General features: G+C 39.7%; 2 protein-coding genes across 2 annotated transcripts; both read right to left on the bottom strand.

Moving 5' to 3' along the window:
- On the bottom strand, nt 1-4,363 carry upf3a (UPF3A regulator of nonsense mediated mRNA decay). The gene is made up of 11 exons (XM_030787187.1): nt 4,223-4,363; nt 3,715-3,821; nt 3,518-3,624; nt 3,307-3,405; nt 3,061-3,171; nt 2,866-2,921; nt 2,616-2,774; nt 2,265-2,401; nt 1,683-1,977; nt 1,117-1,194; nt 1-165 (listed from the first exon to the last, which is right to left on the bottom strand). The coding sequence occupies exons 1-11, from the start codon at nt 4,361-4,363 to the stop codon at nt 1-3; spliced, it is 1,455 nt and encodes a 484-aa protein (XP_030643047.1).
- Nucleotides 4,364-7,742: 3,379 nt separating this feature from the next.
- Nucleotides 7,743-15,593, bottom strand: cdc16 (cell division cycle 16 homolog (S. cerevisiae)). Its single transcript, XM_030786564.1, has 18 exons — nt 15,440-15,593; nt 14,622-14,676; nt 14,066-14,163; nt 13,924-13,962; nt 13,486-13,626; nt 12,888-13,047; nt 12,552-12,646; nt 12,144-12,277; nt 11,546-11,625; nt 11,408-11,457; nt 11,182-11,255; nt 10,530-10,655; nt 10,000-10,152; nt 9,823-9,886; nt 9,538-9,599; nt 8,418-8,553; nt 8,223-8,313; nt 7,743-8,120 (listed from the first exon to the last, which is right to left on the bottom strand). The coding sequence occupies exons 1-18, from the start codon at nt 15,485-15,487 to the stop codon at nt 7,876-7,878; spliced, it is 1,851 nt and encodes a 616-aa protein (XP_030642424.1). The 5' UTR covers nt 15,488-15,593; the 3' UTR covers nt 7,743-7,875.
- Nucleotides 15,594-21,927: the final 6,334 nt, after the last annotated feature.

Below are 21,927 nucleotides of genomic sequence, written 5' to 3'. Positions count from 1 at the left end.
TTACTCATCTCCGCTTTTCTCAGAGCCTGTTCCCATGCCAACATCACAACAGAGCTCTCTGGTATGCTCTGGTGACTGAGGGACACAGTCAAAGACCTTGCTAGCAGAGCCCATGCGCTTGCGGTTACGTGCCCCTGGCTGGTACAGCTGCATAGCAGGTCGATCCTGTCTCAAGATAAAGCCGAAACAGACAGAAAAAGAACAAAAGGTTTATCGCAACAAACACAGCCTCAGAGGCCTAAGAAACGGTCCTGACCTGAGCGACTGAGGACCAGAAAAACTTTGACTATTCAGTTTTATCTTAGTAATTAATTTTGAATTTGTATGCCATTTGATGCTTCAAATACAGTCCACATATTTCTGAGTGAGCTCTCGGAAAATTACAACAGTAATTAAATTTCATGTAAATGTGACAAGACTACCCCCTCACCCAACCCAAATTTTTGAGACAAAATGAGAGCCAGACTATGGGTGTAATCCTTCATTTTCATTTTCATCAAAGATTAAGTTAAACACCTGACATGCCGGCCCAAGCCAAGTTATTGACAGCAAAACAACAGTTTCTAGTATTTTAAACTTTACCCAGCACTAAATATTCAAAATGAACTACCTACAAAAACAATATGAGTTTAAATATATTAAATGCCCTCATATGAGAAATTTATTTCATGACATGCAATACCTAGGGGAAAAATTACTAACAACATTTAAAATGTAAGACAATTCAAAGAAGTCTCTATTTGTTTTGGTCATGAATCTAGTCAAGTAAACATCTGCAGATGAGTCACGGTGAATGTTCCTTCTGATTGCACAGAAGGAAATGCATAACGGTTGTGAAATTTCCCCAGTTTGTACATAACAACTTTGATTTCTTCAGTGATGACTGATTGGGAAACATGTTGGCACATGGTTTTCATTTACAGAATTTTATGAGTCTTAGAAGGAAACGCACAAATCTTTAAACACTATTTCATTTGGAGAAAAAAAGTCTATGGTAACATCTTTTTGCTGTCAACAACAAGGTATAACCTAATATGGTGTGGTGTGGGGTCTCCCAGCGCATAGCATAATGGCTTCCCCCTCCCCTGGGTAGAAAGGCTCAAAGGCTATCTGTACCTTAGCTGGCAGAGCCCCTCCTATCTGGTCTGGCCCCTCAGACTGGGATGTCCTTTTCTCCTGATGCACTAACACAGACTGAGAGACATGTTGCCTTCCGTCAATTGGACAGCCAAACTCACGGCTAACTGCCTCAACACATCACATCAGTGCTGAACTGGGCGGCTCACAACACAAGCAAGGACAGCAATACAAGCCCCCGATAAGAGTTGGGTTTGTATTGCAAACCCACAGCCAGAATGAATCATGAAAACAATGACCAGAGGTATAGTTAAACAAGATAGAGGATACACCTATACCACCCGGGGCTAAACAACTGAATGCCGACCTAACGGACAGATGTCAACCAAATAGCAAATACTCAAAGCCCCTTTTCTAAGAATTTAAATTATCCTTAGATGGCTTTTTGAACAGAATATCACTTAGCATGTCACATTAGCTGGCTTGTAACTGGTCATCGAGCAGGAGTGTGATAAATGTGTGTTTTATGAGAAGCTTTGGCCATCATTTTGCAGTGAATGGAATTGCTGGTGGTTGCTGCGGCCATCTGACGGACTTTCACTCACCTTGTTCCTGATACGTTCCTTCCTGCTGCCTGTGTCGTCTCCATCATCCTTCACCATTTTGTCTCCTCCATCAGGACAGTAGGAGTAACCATGGTGATGGCCACTCTCTTTCTTGGCTCTGTCCTGGCAATAGCCTTTGCCCCACTTGGTCTCATCCTTGCGTCGCATGAACTTCTCAAATTCGTAGTGATGGCGCTGACGTTTACGCTCCTCATCGCGACTCCGGTGCTCCCTGTCCCTTTGTCGCCGGCTGTGGCCTTCTCGCTGCTCCTTATCACTCTCAGCCTGGGTCCTAACACATACACACCACGTGTGATGGTAATGAATAATCACAACTGCCTGTCATACCCACTGCTCAGTCACATCTACCAGTCCTACCTAAAATCACATGCTTACGAATAACCACAGCTATTCATGGTAGCCATCAACCATCTGAATCATATTTGAGTCATATCATTTGAGCCAATCAAATGTGGATTCTTATTTTCAGACATAGTTAAGGTCTAGGAGTCTCACGTATCCATCATTGAAGATGATCAAGATTGTTCTGCAGCAACGTACATGCACTGAAGCAACCCTTACTTATCCTTGTTCTCCTTTGACTTCATGTGCCCTGAAGGCTTCTCCCATTTGCCCCTCTCAGCTTCTCCACTGTCTCCTTTATCTCTCGCCAGTCTGTCTGAGTCCATCTCATCATCTCTGTCGCATTTTTTCAAGAGCTAGGGAAAGAATAATGCCGAGATGTTTAAAACACAAAACTTCCATAAGATCACAGGAGTAGATACAATTTGCACCGAAAACATAGATAACCCGCAGTCGATAACCCGGCCCGAATCTCACTTTGTCATTTTTGTTGTGGTCCAGAGCAAAATACGACATGCGATTAAAGATATTTCAGTTTCATAAACAGCTATCACAACTGATTGCTTATACCTTGATCTTGATTTCTTTCTCAGAAAGTTTCTTCTGCTTCTCAGCCTCTTTTCGCTTCCGTCTCTCCTCCTCTCTGCGTTTCCTCTTCTCCTCCTCCCTCTGTCGCTTCTTCTCCAGCTCTCTGCGTCGTCTCTCCTCTCTCTTCTCCTCTCTTATTCTCTAAAGAGACAAATCCACAGCTTGTGGGTATACTGTACACTTTTGAAAACTATATACATAAATGAGACCAAGTAGGTTAAGGTACTCTTACCTGTTTCTCTAACTTTTTGTTTTTGATGTATTCTAGGAGTGGTGTTGTTCTCTTGGCTGAAGTGAAGCCACGGGCAAATGGAAAGGAAACAGTAGATGTGATGTACAGTACATCTATAGTGTGTAATAATGTAATAATATGTTGAGATATTAAATATGCATGACAGGGCTGCCCAATAGAACACCATAAGTGTACCTATGAGTTCTCTAGTTTTAGCTTCAATCTCTCCCAGCAATGTTTCTGGATTGGCCATAGATTTCTCCTCATCACAGGAGTAGTTCTCCAGAAATCTTCTGTATTCTGGGTCTATAGAAAAAAAAAAAGGTTTAAAATCTATTCCTTTTTTAGACAAAACACATTCACATAGCATAGACATCAAGAATATAATCCCCCCTGAATGTAAACCTCTCTTTAATTTCAATCCGTAAAATCCATAAGTACCTTCCTCAATACTCCCGGCTTTGCCATCCTTCTTTTTGAGCTTCTTCTTGGAAATCTTCTGAAATGGAGCAAATTCTACTACAGCGGGATATTCTTGCCCTGGATTATTATTAAAACAAAACATGTAAATGCAAGATCAAAAACTGGGTATGGACAAAGAAAAAAAGTTTCAGATATGTGTATTTTAAATCGGTCTAGCCAGACACATTACCTTTGTTGTCGATAAAAACATAGCCATCAAAACGGTCTCTGAAGAGAATGATATCGTCAGGGTTTTTGAAGTTAATATAGGCTCTGGAGAAAAGATGTGGATATAGGCTGCAGAGGAAAATAGCATGTGTCTAGGGTTACACATACTTAGAATGCAACAAAGTAGATTCATACTAAAGACATGACCCTGAGTTATACCTTTGATCTGCAGGGAAAAACTCGAAATAATCGTAGGAGGGCAAGGGACTGAGCTGTTCCTCCAGCTGGTCCTTCGACAGACTGGGAGGCAGTCGGCGGATAACGACCTAGAATGAATGCGTTCTTTTAGGCCTCCAATTTAGACAAAGTATCATGAGATAGCAACGCCAGTATGTTTGTATGAAGCCATACCAAAAGCCTATCAAGGTCACCAGCGTATTTGCCTGAATCTGCAACTGTTTCTTTACCGTTAGCCGTATATGTGTGGAAAACTGCATAACAACAAAGTAATGTGGCATATTCACCGAATAGCACATAAGACATATCGTTAAATCTTTTATACGTAAGAGGACGTATTCGGACAGATTGACTCGAGCAATTATTTGGCCACCTGCGGCGATCTACAATTCGCTGTCTATGGTGCTGATCCAGCCTCCTCCATATCTCTCCACACTGATCCTAAATGCTCTAAAGAATGTCGACAGCCAGAATCAAACGATTCACATACCTTGGTAAAGATCTCTTTCTTCTCCTCCTTTTGCTTAGAATTGACTGCAGCACTATCTTGCTCCCTCTGAACGTCTCTGAACTGAATTTCGACCGCAGTTCTTTCCCTACTCCCTGTCATTTGCTCCTTTTCAGACTTCATCTCTCCATTTCCCCTCTCCGCTCTCGGGATCCGCTTGCTCGCGAGACCTCAGTGCCAAAATACCGCGAGTGTTGAAAAATGTTGCTAAGAGACAACTGGATTATGCGAAATATTTCATATTACTATAACAAATTGAATAATTTCGTTTCAAGCCTTTACTCCGTTTAGTTGAATAACATTACTTTAACAAGTTTTATAGTGTCACTTAAAATGAAAAATATCAAAATAAAATACATGTAGTGTACAACTTCTAATGCAGGGAAGGACAGTACAAGCTTAATCAGCTGGTCTATACCCTAACAAAAATGTACTTTTAAAGGGTTAATTAAAAAAAGAAAAAAGCCCTTGGTTTTGGCTGTTCAAGGTGGAACTCCCTTTGGCCGTCTCCCTCAGTGTGTTATCTCTCTCCCTCTCTCTCCTGTCTTCAGAGGCAATTTACTACAATGTGCATCACCCAACAGGCAACTATAATGAATATAAAAGAAAACTATATAGTCTTAACAGGTTTGCCAGATATAACTGGCCTAATACTTCTCAAATATACTGTGGCAGCCTCACAAAACTGTTCACATTTTGTTACTTTTAATTGCATTATGGCAACTGAGTGATTACATGAATTAGGAGTTATAGGCAAAGCTATATTTTACCACAGCAATGGAAAGTAAAAAGGGCCTCAGTGCTACCCAAGTGTGAAGTGTAGCCACTGCAGTAACACAAAATGTTACTGCAGCCAGGCACTATTAATGATGCAGAGCGGAGAAAAATTATCTATTTTTGCATCAATGATTGTACAACACAGTTGGTTCCAGTCGAGTAATTTAATTTGGCAAGAAGCATTCTCTGAAAGCTGATATTCAGTATAACAGCACTGGGATGTTTTACTGGGCCTGGATGATATCACTCCACTTTAAAAGTGTAGTTATATAACGATTAATTATGCAAATTTTTTACTTACCCAGCAAGAGTACAAATATGGATATGTTCATGAAAATAATAATTGGTCTAAATTATGAATGATCGTTGGCCTGCGGCCTTGTGCGTACAACAAAACTGCAGCTGCGCTATCACTCCCTTATCTAATACTACTTAATTGTGTCTTTAATGGACTTAAAAACAAAGTTTAAAGCAATTAGGGAAAAACTCTATTTTCATACACTGCAACGGTCTTATTTTGTTTCTTTTAAATGATACTACACTCTGTGGCACAAAACATTACTGTAATTGAAGATTGTCAACAAGGTTCAGGCTGGTTCTCATTTTCAATGTTTATTGTTTACTTCTGTGAATAAAATAGCTTCAGCTTTCATACTAGGTTCTTTTTTTTCTCAAGAACTTAAATCTCTGTCTAAAAATTTAACGTTGCCTACTACCGTTATTGTGCGAATGACACCAGAAATAAATGAAATCTTCCCCTAACAAACTGGTCTCCCCAGTGTTTAAGTTCAGGCTACTCCTCTGGAAAGTAAACCAACAAAGTTCGTTGTCGAATTGGTTAATGTTTGTTTAAGGACAGCGTTTTGCAAACATTAAATAACATACGCAGTTGCGACCTTCGTCATAATAATAATGATAATAATAATAATAATAATAATAAAAATAATAACAACTTTTCTCGAGAAACGAGGGGCATTTCGTCAAGTGAGGGCAAAGGGGTCTCTCACCCCTCAGCACATCCCTCATAAACTGCGGTTAAAGTAGCGCAGAGAAACCTCTTGATAAAAGATGACACATCTAACACATTTAAGGTTTCAGATACTTTATGACACACCAAAATACAGAAAAGCGCTCAGTGATTCCAACTGCGTAGAAAACAATAATTTATCAACAAAACCTGGCAATAAATACACAGTTGACAACAGGAGAACTGTAATAAACAGATTAGAAAACTCCGTCAGAGAAAAAGTAGGCTATCAGTCCCAGTTTCCAAAGAATCAAGCTTGTCGTAACTACAGATGCGGAGAAGACGGGTTAGAGAAGCCAATCAAAACGCCGGTGTCCGGAAAAATCTATCACCGCTTGCAAGCAGGTCCCTCGCTGTCCTCGGAGTCGCTGTCTGTGCAGCTGGGCTGAATGCTCGCGCGTGGAGGGCAGAATGGACTTGCGGTGCTGGCAGTGCTCCAGGCATCAGGACTGCTGGGCTGGCTTAAGGAGCGCCCATGACCGTCACGACAAGGTACTGGAACAAGGTGCATGACATTATAAGTTCAATCAACACTTTCAAGAGATTTTTATACATTTCTTTTTTTTTTTAAATACATTTTTATATTCTTCAAAACTGTATAGACATGACACCATACACCACTTCAACGCATGCTGATCTGATTCCTTGATGTCATTAAGCATACATACCGCTGAGGAAAGTTTGCTTTCCACTGCTGGTCTCCAGACACACCCTCGGAGATGGCCGTTCTGGAGTGGATACGGAGCTTTTCAGACTGGGAACGAAGGTAGAGCAGGTATCAAGATCCCGGCACACTCGCTCGTGGGTATACGTGACATTAGATTTGGACGGCGTGCAACCCATTGCTGCGATTGCCCATGTGTGATTGATATAAATTTGATCCTAAAATAAACCCTACCCATTTCTCTTTGACAACTCGTCAATGAAAACAACTGGCTATGACGTAATTGTTGAGTCGACAAGAGACAGCAGAAGACCACCTACTACGCGTGAGGGACGCTGTTGAAATAGATGCTTGCAGTTCCCGGGATCACCGAAAACCAACTCCAAACCACTACGCAACTGTTATTACTCACACGGCCACAAAAGGGGTCATGTGTACTATGTGAGAGTAATACCCCTACGTCTGCCTAAAACTAAAACAAAATGACTGGCACGGATTGTTGAAGTTAGTTGAACGTCTTCTTGCTTTAGTTACATTCTGACTCAAATCGCTGTTCCCAACATTTCGATTTAGGGTTGAAAATTTCATTGCAGAGAAAACGTGAAAACATTCTCTGCTAAATCTACCGTTTTTTTAAAAATTGTTTTAATAGATGTTAGCCGATTTAACAAAGCCTTGTAGGAGGAAAAATGCAGTCTTCTTGATGTCATATAGAAACCGTTTGGTGCTTATAAAGAGGCATAAAGTATGAATATGGAAGTAAGATGTATTTAAATTCAACCCTCCAGCGGAAAATACCCAGTAATTACCCATTCTTTACATGATGTATTTTCATATTAAATATCTGGAAAATCGAGGATTGTGAAAAGAAGTGTTCCCATGATAAGATTACGTTAAAAAGAAGACACCAAAAACAGAGTGTAAAAATATGGATGAAGGGTTTATTTTCAAGACTTTCCTTTAAACCCTCTTATAGTCAGCTCACTGCATTTATTCATAGTAAAAAAAATCCACAGGTGGGGAACAAAGGGAGTTGAAATTGATTTTGGATGGGGGCATGTGTCCTCCAAGTTGGTGCGTTCTTCTTTTCGGTTATTCACAAGGATTATGCATCTGGTTTACACCAATCTTCCTAGAGTGCCATGTTCACCCCATTTAGCAGTCCCATCACGTGCTGGTGTCAGACAGGGAAGTGCCTAGCATCATGTCACTTTCATGCATATCACATTCCAACAGGAAGCGCTGGAGGGTGTTGGGAGGCTTGTTTGAATTAGGCGGCGTCTCCAACGCCATAATGCCACTCTCCTCCAGGGGCTGAGCCCGACTGTCATCATTGTCTGAGGAAGAGTTGAGCATCTTCATCAAGGCTGGTGTGCTTATAGTCTTCCTCACTTTGTCTTTGATGTCTGTTCCTGCAAAGACACAGTTCAAGAGAACATCAAGCACCAATGTTCTTCCTTATTCGACTTCAAAGAACAACAAAAAAAAGGCAAGACAATTTTTTTTTTTTTTACCTATGTAAGCATCTGTCTCGCCAATGTACATCTCGATGCAGTGGCCAAGCATAGTGACGGAGAACGTGTCATCCCTTTTCAAACCAAGTGCCTGCAAGAACAACAAGCTGAGCTTTCAGAATCATCAGTTACAGCTAACATTCTCAGTTTTCAGTGTAATTCTACAGTATTGTATTTCAGAAGTGGGCGGCTTACAGTGTGAAAGTAGTCGATGGCACTCTCAAAATCACCCATGAGGCTGTGCACGTAGCCGATGGCTGAGTAAGTGGACGCGTGCTGAGGGATGAGCACCAGCGCTTGCCGGTGGTACTCGAGAGCCTGCTCATATTTCCTGCAAAACAAAATTCAGACCTCATTTAACCTCACCTCTGGTTTCAGTTGTGACCTCGTGGAAAAAAAGAACAAACCAAAAAAACATCAGCAACAAAAAAAAAAATCCTCAACTCAAATTATGCCCTACAGCTCCTGAGTGTCAGCATATGAAAAACATTCTAAGGAACATTTTACTTGTAACCAACACAAATTCCTAATTTTGTGTAGTAGTAAATAGAAATAGACAAGGCCTTGATAAATTTTTTTGTGTGTATTTACAGACTCCAGCTTTACGGTTTTAAGGCTTTGAAAGAATATCTTCACAGAAAGCATGACGACCACGTTTACAAAAACAATGGCACAGCTGTCTACATTTTTACAGAAAGGATGGGGGGGGGGGGGGGGGGGCGGGGAAATCCTCTTTCAAAACAACCACTCAAAGAAAACAAGAGCAGTAGCATCTTGAAATGTGAATTGTGAGCCTCTTTGATAAGCAGTGAGAGGACATGCATAATTCATAAAGAAACGGACTCAGAATGTAAAATGAGGTTTCTATTTACTCACAATGATCGAGAGAGACAAGAGCCACAGAAAATAAAGCTGACAAAGCAATGCATTGTGCTGTGGCCATGTAAAACCAATGAGCTGCCATAGTTTGAAATATCACTTTGGTTAATTTTAGACCACTATTTTGTGGGGTGCTTTTCCTCCTTGATGCATAAGACTTAGGCTAGACTACTGAGGTCAAAACACATGACACTATCCAAAATACATATACCGTAGTCCTTAAGGTAATTAATTACTTTTAAAAGCATTTGATTCATGATGGGACCAATCGGCTAGAGAAGACTTTAAAGAGGTGCGCAACATGCAAAAGCCACATGTTTTTTTAAGTATATAAAGAGTGCATAGCAAACGTGTGGAAAACTTGGCTTTGTTTGCTTATGAAACCACAAACACTCTCATTCAGTGACTGCAGTTTCCTGTGGTTATACAAACTTACTTGAGTTTTCGACATACATGACCCAAATTGTTCAGCAATGGTTCCCATTTGTCCACAGTCACCTGTAACAAAATGTTATATTAAACTCATATCATTATGTTTCTCAGGTTTGCTAATGTTGGTACAGGTATTGACCACAACAGTGAGATGAACTTTCCCAAATATGGAATCAAATTGCACCAAAACACTGAGAGATGATTTACAGCACAGCTGGCAAGCTCTTCTGATGATCTAAAGCACAACAACTGATTAGCATTTTCAAATACCATCAATCAAGACTATCACCTCATTCCCAATGGCTTTGATTTTTTCCATTGCATCCAGAAACAATCTCTCTGCTGTCTTCCAGCTGGAAAAAAAAAAGCAATATTAACAGATACACCCATAAGCTCTAAATTATGTCCATCTGAACACTCAACAAAACTGGTTTCCTCAGGAATGTTCTGGAAAAGCTCCACTCACTCGCCATTCTGGAAAGCCACCACTGCCACTTCATGTATGACAAACGGGTCCTCAGGAGCAATGCTGAGCGCCTGGCTGAAGAAGCGCTCAGCCAGCTTTGAGTTGTTGGTGAGTCCATACTCCAGACCAATGTACAACATGGGCAGATGGCACCTTGTAGCACAACGGACAAGTAAGTTCACCAAAGAAGAATACTTAGACAACAGCTTGCTGCTAACTTTAACAAACCCCTTCCACCAGGCTCAGGATAGACCTTATGAGCACTTTGACGAGAGGCTCCACAGTAATGCTCTCTCTTTCTTACTAACTCTTGTAACAGAGAATGCCAGACAAAGCTCTAAAGTACATTTAAAAGGAAAAAAAATGGAGTGAATATATTTATTTCTTAGACCTGTGTCTTTAGCGTGGTACAAAAGACACAAGTCCAAGAACACTGCAGTGTGAAAAATGTGGTTTTTAAAATCCATACAGGTATAGTACTCTACACCCATGTGGAAGTGAAAGTGGCCACAAGCGGATGTGTAACATACCCCCTCATCAGCTGGGCAGCAGTGAAGTAGGCTGCCATGGCCTGGTCATGCTCACTTTCCACTGCAAATGAGTGACCATACGCAATCCAAGCAGGTCCGTACGTGCGCTCCAGTGTGGTGGCTTTACTGTAAAGAGACAGACCAGGGGCCTGTGTTATGACGGTCAGTAGCAAAAGCAAATTCTTCAAGCTTGTGCAAAACTAGGGAAAATAGTCATGACTGGTCACAGTGTTTGTAATACACCAGCACCACGTCATCGGTTTCTGAATGAGCTAAAGAAGCTACAAAGTGAAATCAACGCCGGGCTCTACGTTACCCCGGCTGCCTGAGAAACAATGAAGGAAAATTGGCCAGGGGGGGTAAGTTAAAAAATCCTCAGCGTGTTTCAAAGCAACACAAAAACATACAAAGATACAAGTTTCTACGTTCAAACCTCTCTGCTGTTCACAGTACGTGCTCCATGCCCAACTTACTTTCAATCATTTTTGCAATCCAGCACTAACGCTTGACATGTGCCTACATCACCATACCCTGCCACCCTGCTTCTTGGATTCACTCAGACTGTTATGAATAACATGATCAATTCCACGTTATTTTAGGGGTGGACCACCTCTTGAACTCTGTTCTTGAGATATACCTTCCTTCTTCTTACCTAAGGTATCGCCGCGCATGCTCATTTTTGTGTCCAACCATGAGATAATAGCATCCGACAGCAAACCAAGAGACCTTGAGGAGCAAAAAAAAAAAAAAAGATTCTGAATTGCACAAGAACCAAATGCAGCACTCTTAATAAGCATTTAGTTGGGTTTTTTTTTGTTTGTTTGTTTTTTTACAGACCATTGCTAATGCTAGAAGAATTAAATTAACTTTGTACTCACTGGATTGGTGGGATACAAATCCACTAGCCTATGGGAGAGGTAAAATAATTCTATGGGGATAAAAGGGAAAGAAAAATGTTATAAAAAAATCATTTTCTCACAAAGGACTAAGAGGCGAGGGTTCTTCCTTTGTCTTACCGTTGGCTTTGCCGAGTTCAACAAGTGTTCCTATGTGCACTGGTAAACAATTAGCGTGGAACGGATCTTTCACCATTACCCTGAAAAAATAGCAAAACCATAGATACAGCAGTCAGACTGACAGATTCTGACTGAACTTAAAGCAACACTAAACTCGCAACACTAAAGCCAGAAAAAGTATGTTACTTTCTAAAGTACATGTTTTAAAATAGGAACCAGAGCTTGTGATGCTGTTAATGTGAGTATTTAAGTTTAGATGTAACTTTTCACTTGTAAACAGTCAGTCATAAACAGTACATCTCTATTATGACTGATAACAAAATCAATAAACAGATCAATAATCCATGCATAAGACTACGACAGTGCTTTAACTGATAGTGTCATATATACTGGGAAATGCAAAGAAGCTACAAAAAACTGAAGGAGAGATCAGTGGGAAATGTCCCATAAAGTGATATTCTGTAGACTGTAACTGTGAGACCTACACTGAATTGTCGAAATTCATTTTGAAAATGAACCATTCATTTTTTATGTTAACACGTGTTCTGGAACCTGAGAGGATCACGATTTCTCTGAGCCTGTATGCCATCGTACTCACGTAGATGTAAGAGAGTAGCACATCTTGAAGTCACAGTTGTAATAATGTCGCTCTGCACGAGAGACAACTACATCCAAGTTGTCCTGGAGACCATGGGCCATTTCTGGAATGACCATCTCACTGGGTTTGTTATACTGCCAAATAGAGAGATGAGGGTTACGAAAACAAGGGCATGTCAACCCTGTAATTAGCATTTAAATCACCATTCAACGATTGCTCTTTACATGAGTGCTACTAAAGATGATCCTTTTAGATCAGGGCTTTGTATGTCGCTATTAAAAGCACAGATTTCATACAGAGTACCATCAGACCCCTAATCTGATGTAAAAGAGGCACAAAAACCCCAAACACAAAAAACAAAAACAACCAAACCAAACTTTCTAAATATGAATAGGGTAAAGAACCTACTTTCTTTAACTTAGTCTCAAAAAGAAAGCGCAGCAACTCCTCTTCCTCTTCAGTGCACTGCTGACTTATGGGAAGAGAGTCCAAGAATTCCTTTTCTACAATGACAATAAAACAAATAAAATAAATGAATAATAAAGTAATTTAGAAACACACAAGGCAGGTTTCCAGGACAAGGCTCAAAACTAGCCTTTGGCTGAACTGAATTTTGAAAACAAAATCTCTGTTTCGAATATCATTCACTCAAGCACAAGGCTTAATCATGTTTTGAGCCACCAGCACTACATAAAAGAAATGAATGTCATTTATAATCACACTGTCCGTAGCGTACAGTCTCACCCTCTTGAGCAGTCAACATGTGATGGGACGTTAAAAGGTCAAAGGCTTCAAAGCAGTAGACGTCCAGTTTCAACGCCTCTTTGTAGCTGGATGTGGCCAGTGGTCTGTTGTCCATGGCATCATAGATCTTCCCCCGCAAGAGGCAGATGGAGCTATTGATCTATTAGGGAAGACCATAGGGGGGAGGTCAAGAAGAGGCAACCTGCTGTGGCCTTAAAAATACTCAATGCACAACCATACCTGTCTCCAAAGAGAACAGGTGAATGTCAACAACGGCATACATCAAAGAATCTGACATAAGACTAAATGAAACTTCAGTCAGAAGAAATGGATATACTAAATGCTTGGAAAGGCAAGAATAATGAATGGCACTATGACAAAAACATTACAAACTCACAAGGTACAAAAGCTTAAAGTATAAAGTGCATGTAAAGTCCACACTGAGGTTAATTTATGATAGTGAAATACACTGTTGGGATAGCTTTAAATTTTTCTTTTCTTTCTCCCCCCCCCACAGAATAAATAAAATATAGCAAAGACTTTGAACTGTTGTGCAACTAATAAAATTAGGACTTTTAATTTCACATAAATGACTCACAGAGGTTGGGGACACCTCCCATTCTTTTGATGCTTCTCTGATGCCATTGTCCTCTTTAACACTTTTGTCCAATAATTTCTTGCTGGCAGGTTCCTCCATGTCCAGTATATCCAGAGCCTGCTGGTACTCTTTGGCAGCATACTAGAGCATAAGAAACAAAAAACATTTGGACAAACACTTCTTCAGTCTTTCAGCAATGTTTGAAAATATGCTGTTTTTCAACCCGCAATCTTGATAGTTTATCTGGATAGCTAAGACTGTCCAAACAGCCGTGGCATAAACACAGAACGCCTGCATTAGGTAATAACAGTTTACTGCATGGTGGATTTTTCGTAGCAGAGACCAAAGCTTAGAAATTTCACTTGGCACAACCTATGGGTAACTCCTTTTTGCTCCAAAGACATGAATGGGATTACTATTAACTGATAAAACACTTACATGGCATCTTGCAGCAAGATACTGACAGGCTCCATACAACTAGGGGATAAACACAAGCATGTTAGATATCCATTAAAGCAAAATTATAATCAGATCTCTTTCACACAGACAGTTCCACAAATGCCAAACCGCAGATCCTTACCTTGTCAAGTTTGCGTGAGCGGAGAGCATGAGAGGCTCTGTGATATTGTGAGGTGAGGAAAAGGCACTGTGCTAACCAATAGATGTCTTGAGGGTCCTCTACAAATAATTAAAAACAAGCAAAAAGATTTGTCAGAGCTGCCACCAGAACAATATACTTTACAGCTGCTACGATAGTTTAAAGTGAAGAGGTCAAGTCAAGAGCTGACCGGGCCAGACTTCTTCAGTTGCACAGTTCCATTGTTTGAATGGACAAAACATTCATTAAAGCACACATAACCAATCTCAGCCAGGATGTGCCCACATAAATCTGCATCCCAGTCACAGAGGCTGAGTACCACCTAGGGAGGGCCTAAGGAACAAAACCTACATTTTGGTTTATCTTTCCTGTATAGCTTCACTGTACTTGAGCCCCTTGCATGAGCTCAAAGCTATCTGGCAACAAAATATCAAAATAACCAAAGACGGATCTGCGGTAGCACCAGGCTATCCTGGGTGCATAGAGCATTAAAGCAGCGAGTTGTAAAGCTTCAAAAGGGGGAAAAGCAGTTGCTTACCATGTGATAAAGACGCGATTTTGTCAGCCCAGAAGAGAGCACTTTGATATTGTTGCTGTAATAAAAGGGTAAATAATCAGTTAGAATGTGCTGAAATTCCGAAAAAGTTTCCGATTATTGACTTGTGAATTAACGAATTAGCCAGGCTAATGTGTAGGTGACAAAACGCACACAACCTTTACAATCAATTGCAATTGCAATGGCAACAGCACAGCAACGTGTGTAAGCCAACACAGTTCAAAAAACTGGCAGGCAATCGTCAGTGACAAAACTGTACACTGATGAACTACCTAATAGGGTCGTCTGCTGTCACCGGGAATTAAATTAGAAGTTGCTGGCTAGTAAACTACCAAGTTGGCTAACTAGCATTTGCGCCAACTTCATTTTCCTCTGGGGCCCTACAGGTAACTGGTCTTAATTTGTGGTGAGACGAAAATTAAACTACCCCTAAACTGTTAAGTCAGTTAGACTTAACTATAACAGTAGTATAACGACAGTGAGTATGCAACAGTGCCTTCAGCTCACTTAGCAAACTGCGTGGGTATTCAGTTAACGGTTAGCAAAGCAGTGGCTTTGCGAGACCTCCTCTTAAAATTGCTAGCCTTTAACACTGTATGTATCTGTGACTCTTAGACTGTTTTAAACATTTTAATGTGTGTGTTAACTCAGGGCCCAAAGTGCGCAAAGCCATAACACTGCATCATCTATGAACCCTTCCACTCACATTCATAGCTAATAGCCCACTGGGGTTTATCCCGCCGTGTTGGCTGGTTAGCCTGCAAGCTAATGGTACTGCAAGCAATGTTACGCTTTCTCACCTGATCAATGTAGTGCCGCACACGCTTACGAAGTCTATCAAGATTCATGATGATTGTCCGGTTTCTTCTAAACACAGAACACTGACATCTTAAGGCTCAGGGTATGATAATTTTTTTCGCCAGAATAAAAGTTTGCTACACAAACAGAAATTGATGCTCAAGTCTGCACATTTAGTTCCAGGTTGTGCTACACTATCAAAAGCCCGCTGAAAACTTAAAGTCAATGGTAAATGTTCCAGACAAACTATTCTTGCCTTCTACCTTTGAAAGAATTAAGTGTTATTTGATTAAATATCTTGTAAAACATTTTAATTTGGTAAGATGTTAAAGTAATTCGGTAATTGTACTGTTAATTTATTAACATTAGCATTATGAGAGTGACTGGGCAGCAGCCTCTGAAGTTAAATTAACTTGAATATCCATTTGAACAGGTGGGTTTAAGGAGACTTGATGTCTCACAAATGGTGTCTCATCCGCTTGAGAGCATTTTTGTTTGTTTGTTTGTTTGTTTTTGAATAAACTCAGGTATTATGCAATTTTATGAGTCACATATCCTGTCTTAGAAGCGCTTTGCAATCAGTGTCCGTTATGTTGCTTTTTGTTTACCGCTCTGACCTCAGACAATTTTGGATCACAGCCAGATGTGTGTCAGTTTGATATCAGACTATATACATTTGTATGGCTGACTCAGATCTAATTAAAGTGACTGCTTAATTAAAGTGACTGCTTAATTCAATGATTTTACAAGGGCCGTAGTGTTAAAGGACACAGACCACTTAGAATGACTCAGTCTCTAAGGGAGCTGGTGGATGGCGTTTAATCTTCACACAGAAAATGCACATTAGATGTGCTTCTCTAACTAGTCTTCAGATTAGTCAGAAACTGTCCCTTAATTTTATGCTCATGTTGTTATGACAGACCCTCTGCTGATTTATACAGGTTACCATAATGGACCGCAACCTGTATCTAAACCACTTTTACCATACCTAAATCTTTATGTTACCAGATGATTATTAAGACTTTATTTTTCAGGTACACAACAAAACACTTTTTAAATTGGTTTTACTTGTTGCATGTTGTTTGTAGTTTGTCCTTATTGATTCTGTTTAATGCATTTTGTCCAAAATTCCTTATTTCAGAACTAAATGACACTAAATAGCTAGCCAAATACAGCAGGATACATATAGTCCTTTTGTGAAGTTTGTACAATTCTGGTATGGCAACAATGTCACAGCTAAATGAAACATTGTCCATTCAGTGCTGACCTCACAAGCACGTAATCTTTTTTCTCCTTGTTCCCATTCCGGAAAAGACAAAATGATTATTTCTGATATGGACATCTAAAAAGCTCTTACGGGGTTCCCAGATGATACACTGTCATGCTCATACATTTTTTAACAAAGAACAGTGTGCACACCCTGAACTCTGATTTCATTTCCAGTCTCCCACGCCGTGTTGCAGAAAACATGTATTCCCACAGACACAGGCTCTGTCCTCACCACCCTCTTTTCCCATTGGTGGAGGTGATCATCAGATCGGGGCTAGATTGTGTTCCGAAATGTTTTGACTGAACTTTCGTCCTGGGTCCATTCTTCATATATGGTTAACTGCATGATCTTGCCAAGCATCTTGATAAATAACCTGCTTCGTGGTAACCTTACTCAAAGTTAGCTGGTAATGAACCTGAACATATTTATCCTACTCGGTGAAATGACAGTTGAAACATCTGCCAAAATGGCAACACCCTTCCTTGCTGATAAAGGCTCAGTTAGTTAGGTAAGTGTTTTTTTTAGTACCCTGCCTTATCAGGAGTTGGCCACAGAGCCTCTTTGCAGAGATTCATGTTTGACTGAACCTGAACCTTTTGTACACTTTAGGTGACTCTAAGAATTTTGGCAAATCAGCTGTGTGCACCGCCGCTCAATAACTTATTTAAAGAGAGCAATGAAGCAATTTCTAAATGTGTCGATAAAATGTCCTGGTCATAGCCATGTACTAATGCCATCACACTCATGTAGCCTATGTCATTCCATGTCTATGATTTCTTTTGCATGAAAGCAGAGTTTCTCCATAGCTTTGATGAAGTAGCTGCACTTAAGTCTCCATTGAGGCACCCCCAGGACCACATGAAGTTTTTTTTTTTAATCAGAAATCCTCTTTCAACATTAATATGCAAATGGTCATTACAGTTGCCTTTGCAGTTCTAAAATTCTGATGGCAACCATCTGTCCATACACTCATACACACAGGAAACAATGTATCCTGTGTTGTCTGTCCACTGAAACAAACAGATTAATGTAAATTCTTCAGATGATCTGTGTCTTGGGTCCATATCCAACACTCAAACCAGGTGGCTTGGATCACTGCATGACTCCAAATTCTATATTAATTACTGAAATTCTTATGTTACTTCTGAAAATGCAGCATATGTTTTGGGTTTTTTGTTTTTTTTATCAAGTCATTCTTTACCAATTGAACACCAGAATATCACAGCTACATATATGCATTTTTGCTTATTACTGATTAATGTTAGGCAAGAATTAAATACCATATTTTAACAATATGAAAACATTTTTAAATTAAAATTGGCTGCAAAGTGCTTATCACTTGGTAAAACACTTCAGACCAAACTAATCTAGAAAATCTGAATACTGTAGGATAGAACACTGTGCACAATTTAGTTAAAAAACTCTCTATTATGAGGAATGGGACATGTTGTTATAGTCTAGTGTATTCAGTTTAGAGTCTAATGCATTTCAGTAATGGGTAAAAGTAGTTCAGTGCTACCAAAAGGGAGGAGTGTATGGCATAGTGGTAATGGTGATTGTAATGATGTTACCGATAGGCTTAACAGGAATGAAGCAAAACATGCTCATACCATTTTTAACAAAGAACAGTGTGCACACCCTGAACTCTGATTTCATTTCCAGTCTCCCACGCCGTGTTGCAGAAAACCCGTGTTCCCACAGACACAGGCTCTGTCCTCACCACTCTCTTTTCCCATTGGTGGAGGTGATCATCAGATCGGGGCTAGATTGTGTTCCGAAATGTTTTGACTGAACTTTCGTCCTGGGTCCATTCTTCATATATGGTTAACTGCATGATCTTGCCAAGCATCTTGATAAATAACCTGCTTCGTGGTAAACTTACTCAAAGTTAGCTGGCAATGAACCTGAACATATTTATCCTACTCAATGAAATGACAGTTGAAACATCTGCCAAAATGGCAACACCCTTCCTTGCTGATAAAGGCTCAGTTAGTTAGGTAAGTGTTTTTTTTAGTACCCTGCCTTATCAGGAGTTGGCCACAGAGCCTCTTTGCAGAGATTCATGTTTGACTGAACCTGAACCTTTTGTACACTTTAGGTGACTCTAAGAATTTTGGCAAATCAGCTGTGTGCACCGCCGCTCAATAACTTATTTAAAGAGAGCAATGAAGCAACAGTACAGGTGAAGAATTAAGTCAAATCCCAGGTTGTTTGTTACACTGGCTGAAGGAAAGGAACAAATATACAACATATTTTATAACTCTTTTAAGAAAGATACAATACAAAGTTACCAGTGAAAACTAAACGTCTCTTTAACATATGGCAAATCCTTAGGTCTTGGAGGGCCAGCTTGTTCTTTTCTGCCCATTTGACTGTACACTCCCAATACTTCATCAGAAGTCATTTTACAAAACATTTTGCATATAGAAGCACCTGGGTTAGTTCCAACCAACCAAAAAACCACATATGATTCTGTCATACAAGATAAATTAATTTCATTGATAAGTGGAAATTAATCTAAAATTGATACTGTAGTTTACACTTCAATGCATTATGCCATAATGATGTCACAACTGAGTGGATATCTTGTTTTGGAAATGTTATTTTATCTTCCATATTTATTATCATCTCTGTCCTCTTCTACTTGTTCTCTCCACCTCTATGTTCAGCTGTTGGCGCTTCCCCTGGCTTACACATGGGCCATTGTCAGAAACGTTCTCCTCTGCCTCAGCAACAATACTCACCAATATTTACCGCAATAACAACAGAGTGAATCTGGTGCACCAGTATCTAAAGTTGCACAAATCGTGTACAGACAATTACTACACTGCTCTTTTGAGCTACCAGTCAGTGGAGTCTAGTGTGTGAGTGGGTTCGTAGAGGTGGCAAGATTTTTGCAGATGAGCAGAGTCTGTCGGCGCTTCTTGAAAGTTGTGTGGGAGTGTGCAGATCGGGTGGAACTGGGCAACTCAGCTCACCATCGAGGAACTAGGCATGAAAAGAGACCAGCTTTAATCGCATGTGAAATCTTAATTGAGTTGAACAGGTTTTCCAATGGTGAAAAAAGTAATATAGCCATAAGGCATTATCCATCGTGATTACTGTATAAGTACCAAGGCGATATGAATAGCCTGTTTCAGTAGCTCTTTAACTGTTTAAACGAGTGAGTTTAAGCGGCTAGTGATGATCTGAGGAGCTCCAAGACCGAGATGATGGTCGGGCTGAACGATAACGAGTCGAAAGTTGCAACATTTGCGATTGTATTTCAAGTTCCGCGGAAAAAACCTTTGTGCATCATTACAGAAATGATGAGTTTTAGTTGTGAAAAAGATTATGCAATAACCGTTGGCGAAAGTACTGAGTTTGGTCTGATGTAGCCGTTGGAGACTTTTTATGCTTCTGCTTTTGTTATCTATTTTGCCGGAAAATGTTATTCATTGTGTAACTTCTTTATCGTTACTCTGAAAGCATTAAAGTGTCTTACCAGTGATCCCAAGCACGCCTGTCTGCCTGAATCCCGCCTTGGGATTTTCATGCACACCTCGTTTTTCCGTTCTCAAGAAAAGAAAAAATAACGTTTCACCGAGGAGTCTGTGCATTAGATTAATGGCATCATTTTCAATACAAATATAATTTTTCATTGGTGAAATGCAGCCCAGAAGTTGAAAAAACATATGAACAGGTCATTTTGTGACGTGAATAATTTAATTTCTATGAAATCAAATGCTGAAAAACACACGGTCACTTATTAAATGAGAACATTTCATACATAGTCATATATTCTAAGTATACGAAGCAAAAATATTATTCAGTATTATTTACAGTAACATGTTTTTCAAGTTGTTACAGCTTCATATTAAACAGTAAAACGCTACACATTTGTGTGCGACATCTAGCATGCACAGAATTTTACCAGTAGGCCTATTTCAACAACCACCCACCGCGTTTCACTGACTTCTCTAAATTATCAATTATTCAGACAGTCGCTACCGCTACTTAAGAAAATCACAAAATTTGAACTGATGTGTTCTTAACTCTTTAGATGTTCTTCAAACAATTAAAAGCTAACATACTACGTTAAAATGTTAGACCTGCCTACCATGCCTGTGGTAATAAGAGTGTTTGATCAGTATTAATACAGCCTCAGTGATAGGAGACGTACAGTTTTCTTCAAGTCGTTTGCACAGGGCTGTAGTGACTTTTTGATATTTGAGGATAAAAACTGAAACAGCCCTAATCATGATCATACTAGACAGATCATACTTTGTTCACCATAACTACTCAGAGATCTACATTCAGTTATTTATATGTCTTACTGTAAATCGTCCAAAAAAAAAAAAAAGATTCATTATTTGTATAACAAATTGCATTTTTCATTCAAATTCTTGGTTCTCCTCAGTTTACTCAAATCCTCCCCATCCATTTGTTGATGTACACTCTACTCTTGTTGTCTTCAGTTTCACTTGAAAGATTATTTCTTTTCATTTACACGTTCACTTTCAGCCTGAAGGCTTTTGCCTCTCAGATTCTCAGTGGTCATTGTACATTTTGTCCCCGATAAGTGCCTAGGGTTGAGCTTTGTGAAAGGAAATACTGAGAAATAGAAAAATAATGTATATCTTCAGCCTCACCTCTTAACAGAACTGTTATGGTTCTCAACAGTCTGTGTGAAAATGTTGAGAAAAATTTCAAATGTATTGCTGTAAGTAGGTCAAACCACCGAGGTTGACCACTGTGATATCTTGCAAAGAGTCATTATGCCACAAATGCATTTATGGGACCATTTTGGGACCAAACTTTCCACTCACTTGAAGTGTCTTTTTTTCTTTTTTTCAGCTTTTCTACTTTTTGTTGCTATGTCAGCAACTTAGAATGTCAAAATGGCTCTTAGAGAAGAAAAAAGTTCTTCTGGTATGTGTTTGTATTCACAAATTTAAAGAAGTTTAATTAGAATTCCCCTTAAGGATGGGTATTAAGATTGTTTCAGTGTGCTTTTTCACCCAGTGCAAACTAAAGCTGTACTATGAATGCAGTGTTATGTTGAGATTATGAGAAAAAAAAGAAATAAACTAATAAAAATAATGGAACATTACTATTACTATAACTACCATTAACAGTCATGGAGAGCTCATAGCACACAATTTACAGCCATTTTCAAATGATGTCTGCCCCCATATAGATTATGACAGCTGAGCAATCATTGAACTGTTCATCATTACG

The sequence above is a fragment of the Chanos chanos genome, chromosome 10 (genome assembly GCF_902362185.1).
Source record: "Chanos chanos chromosome 10, fChaCha1.1, whole genome shotgun sequence".
NCBI lineage: Eukaryota > Metazoa > Chordata > Actinopteri > Gonorynchiformes > Chanidae > Chanos > Chanos chanos.
The sequence above is the reverse complement of the archived record's forward strand: the minus strand, read 5'-3'. Positions and strand labels throughout refer to the sequence as shown.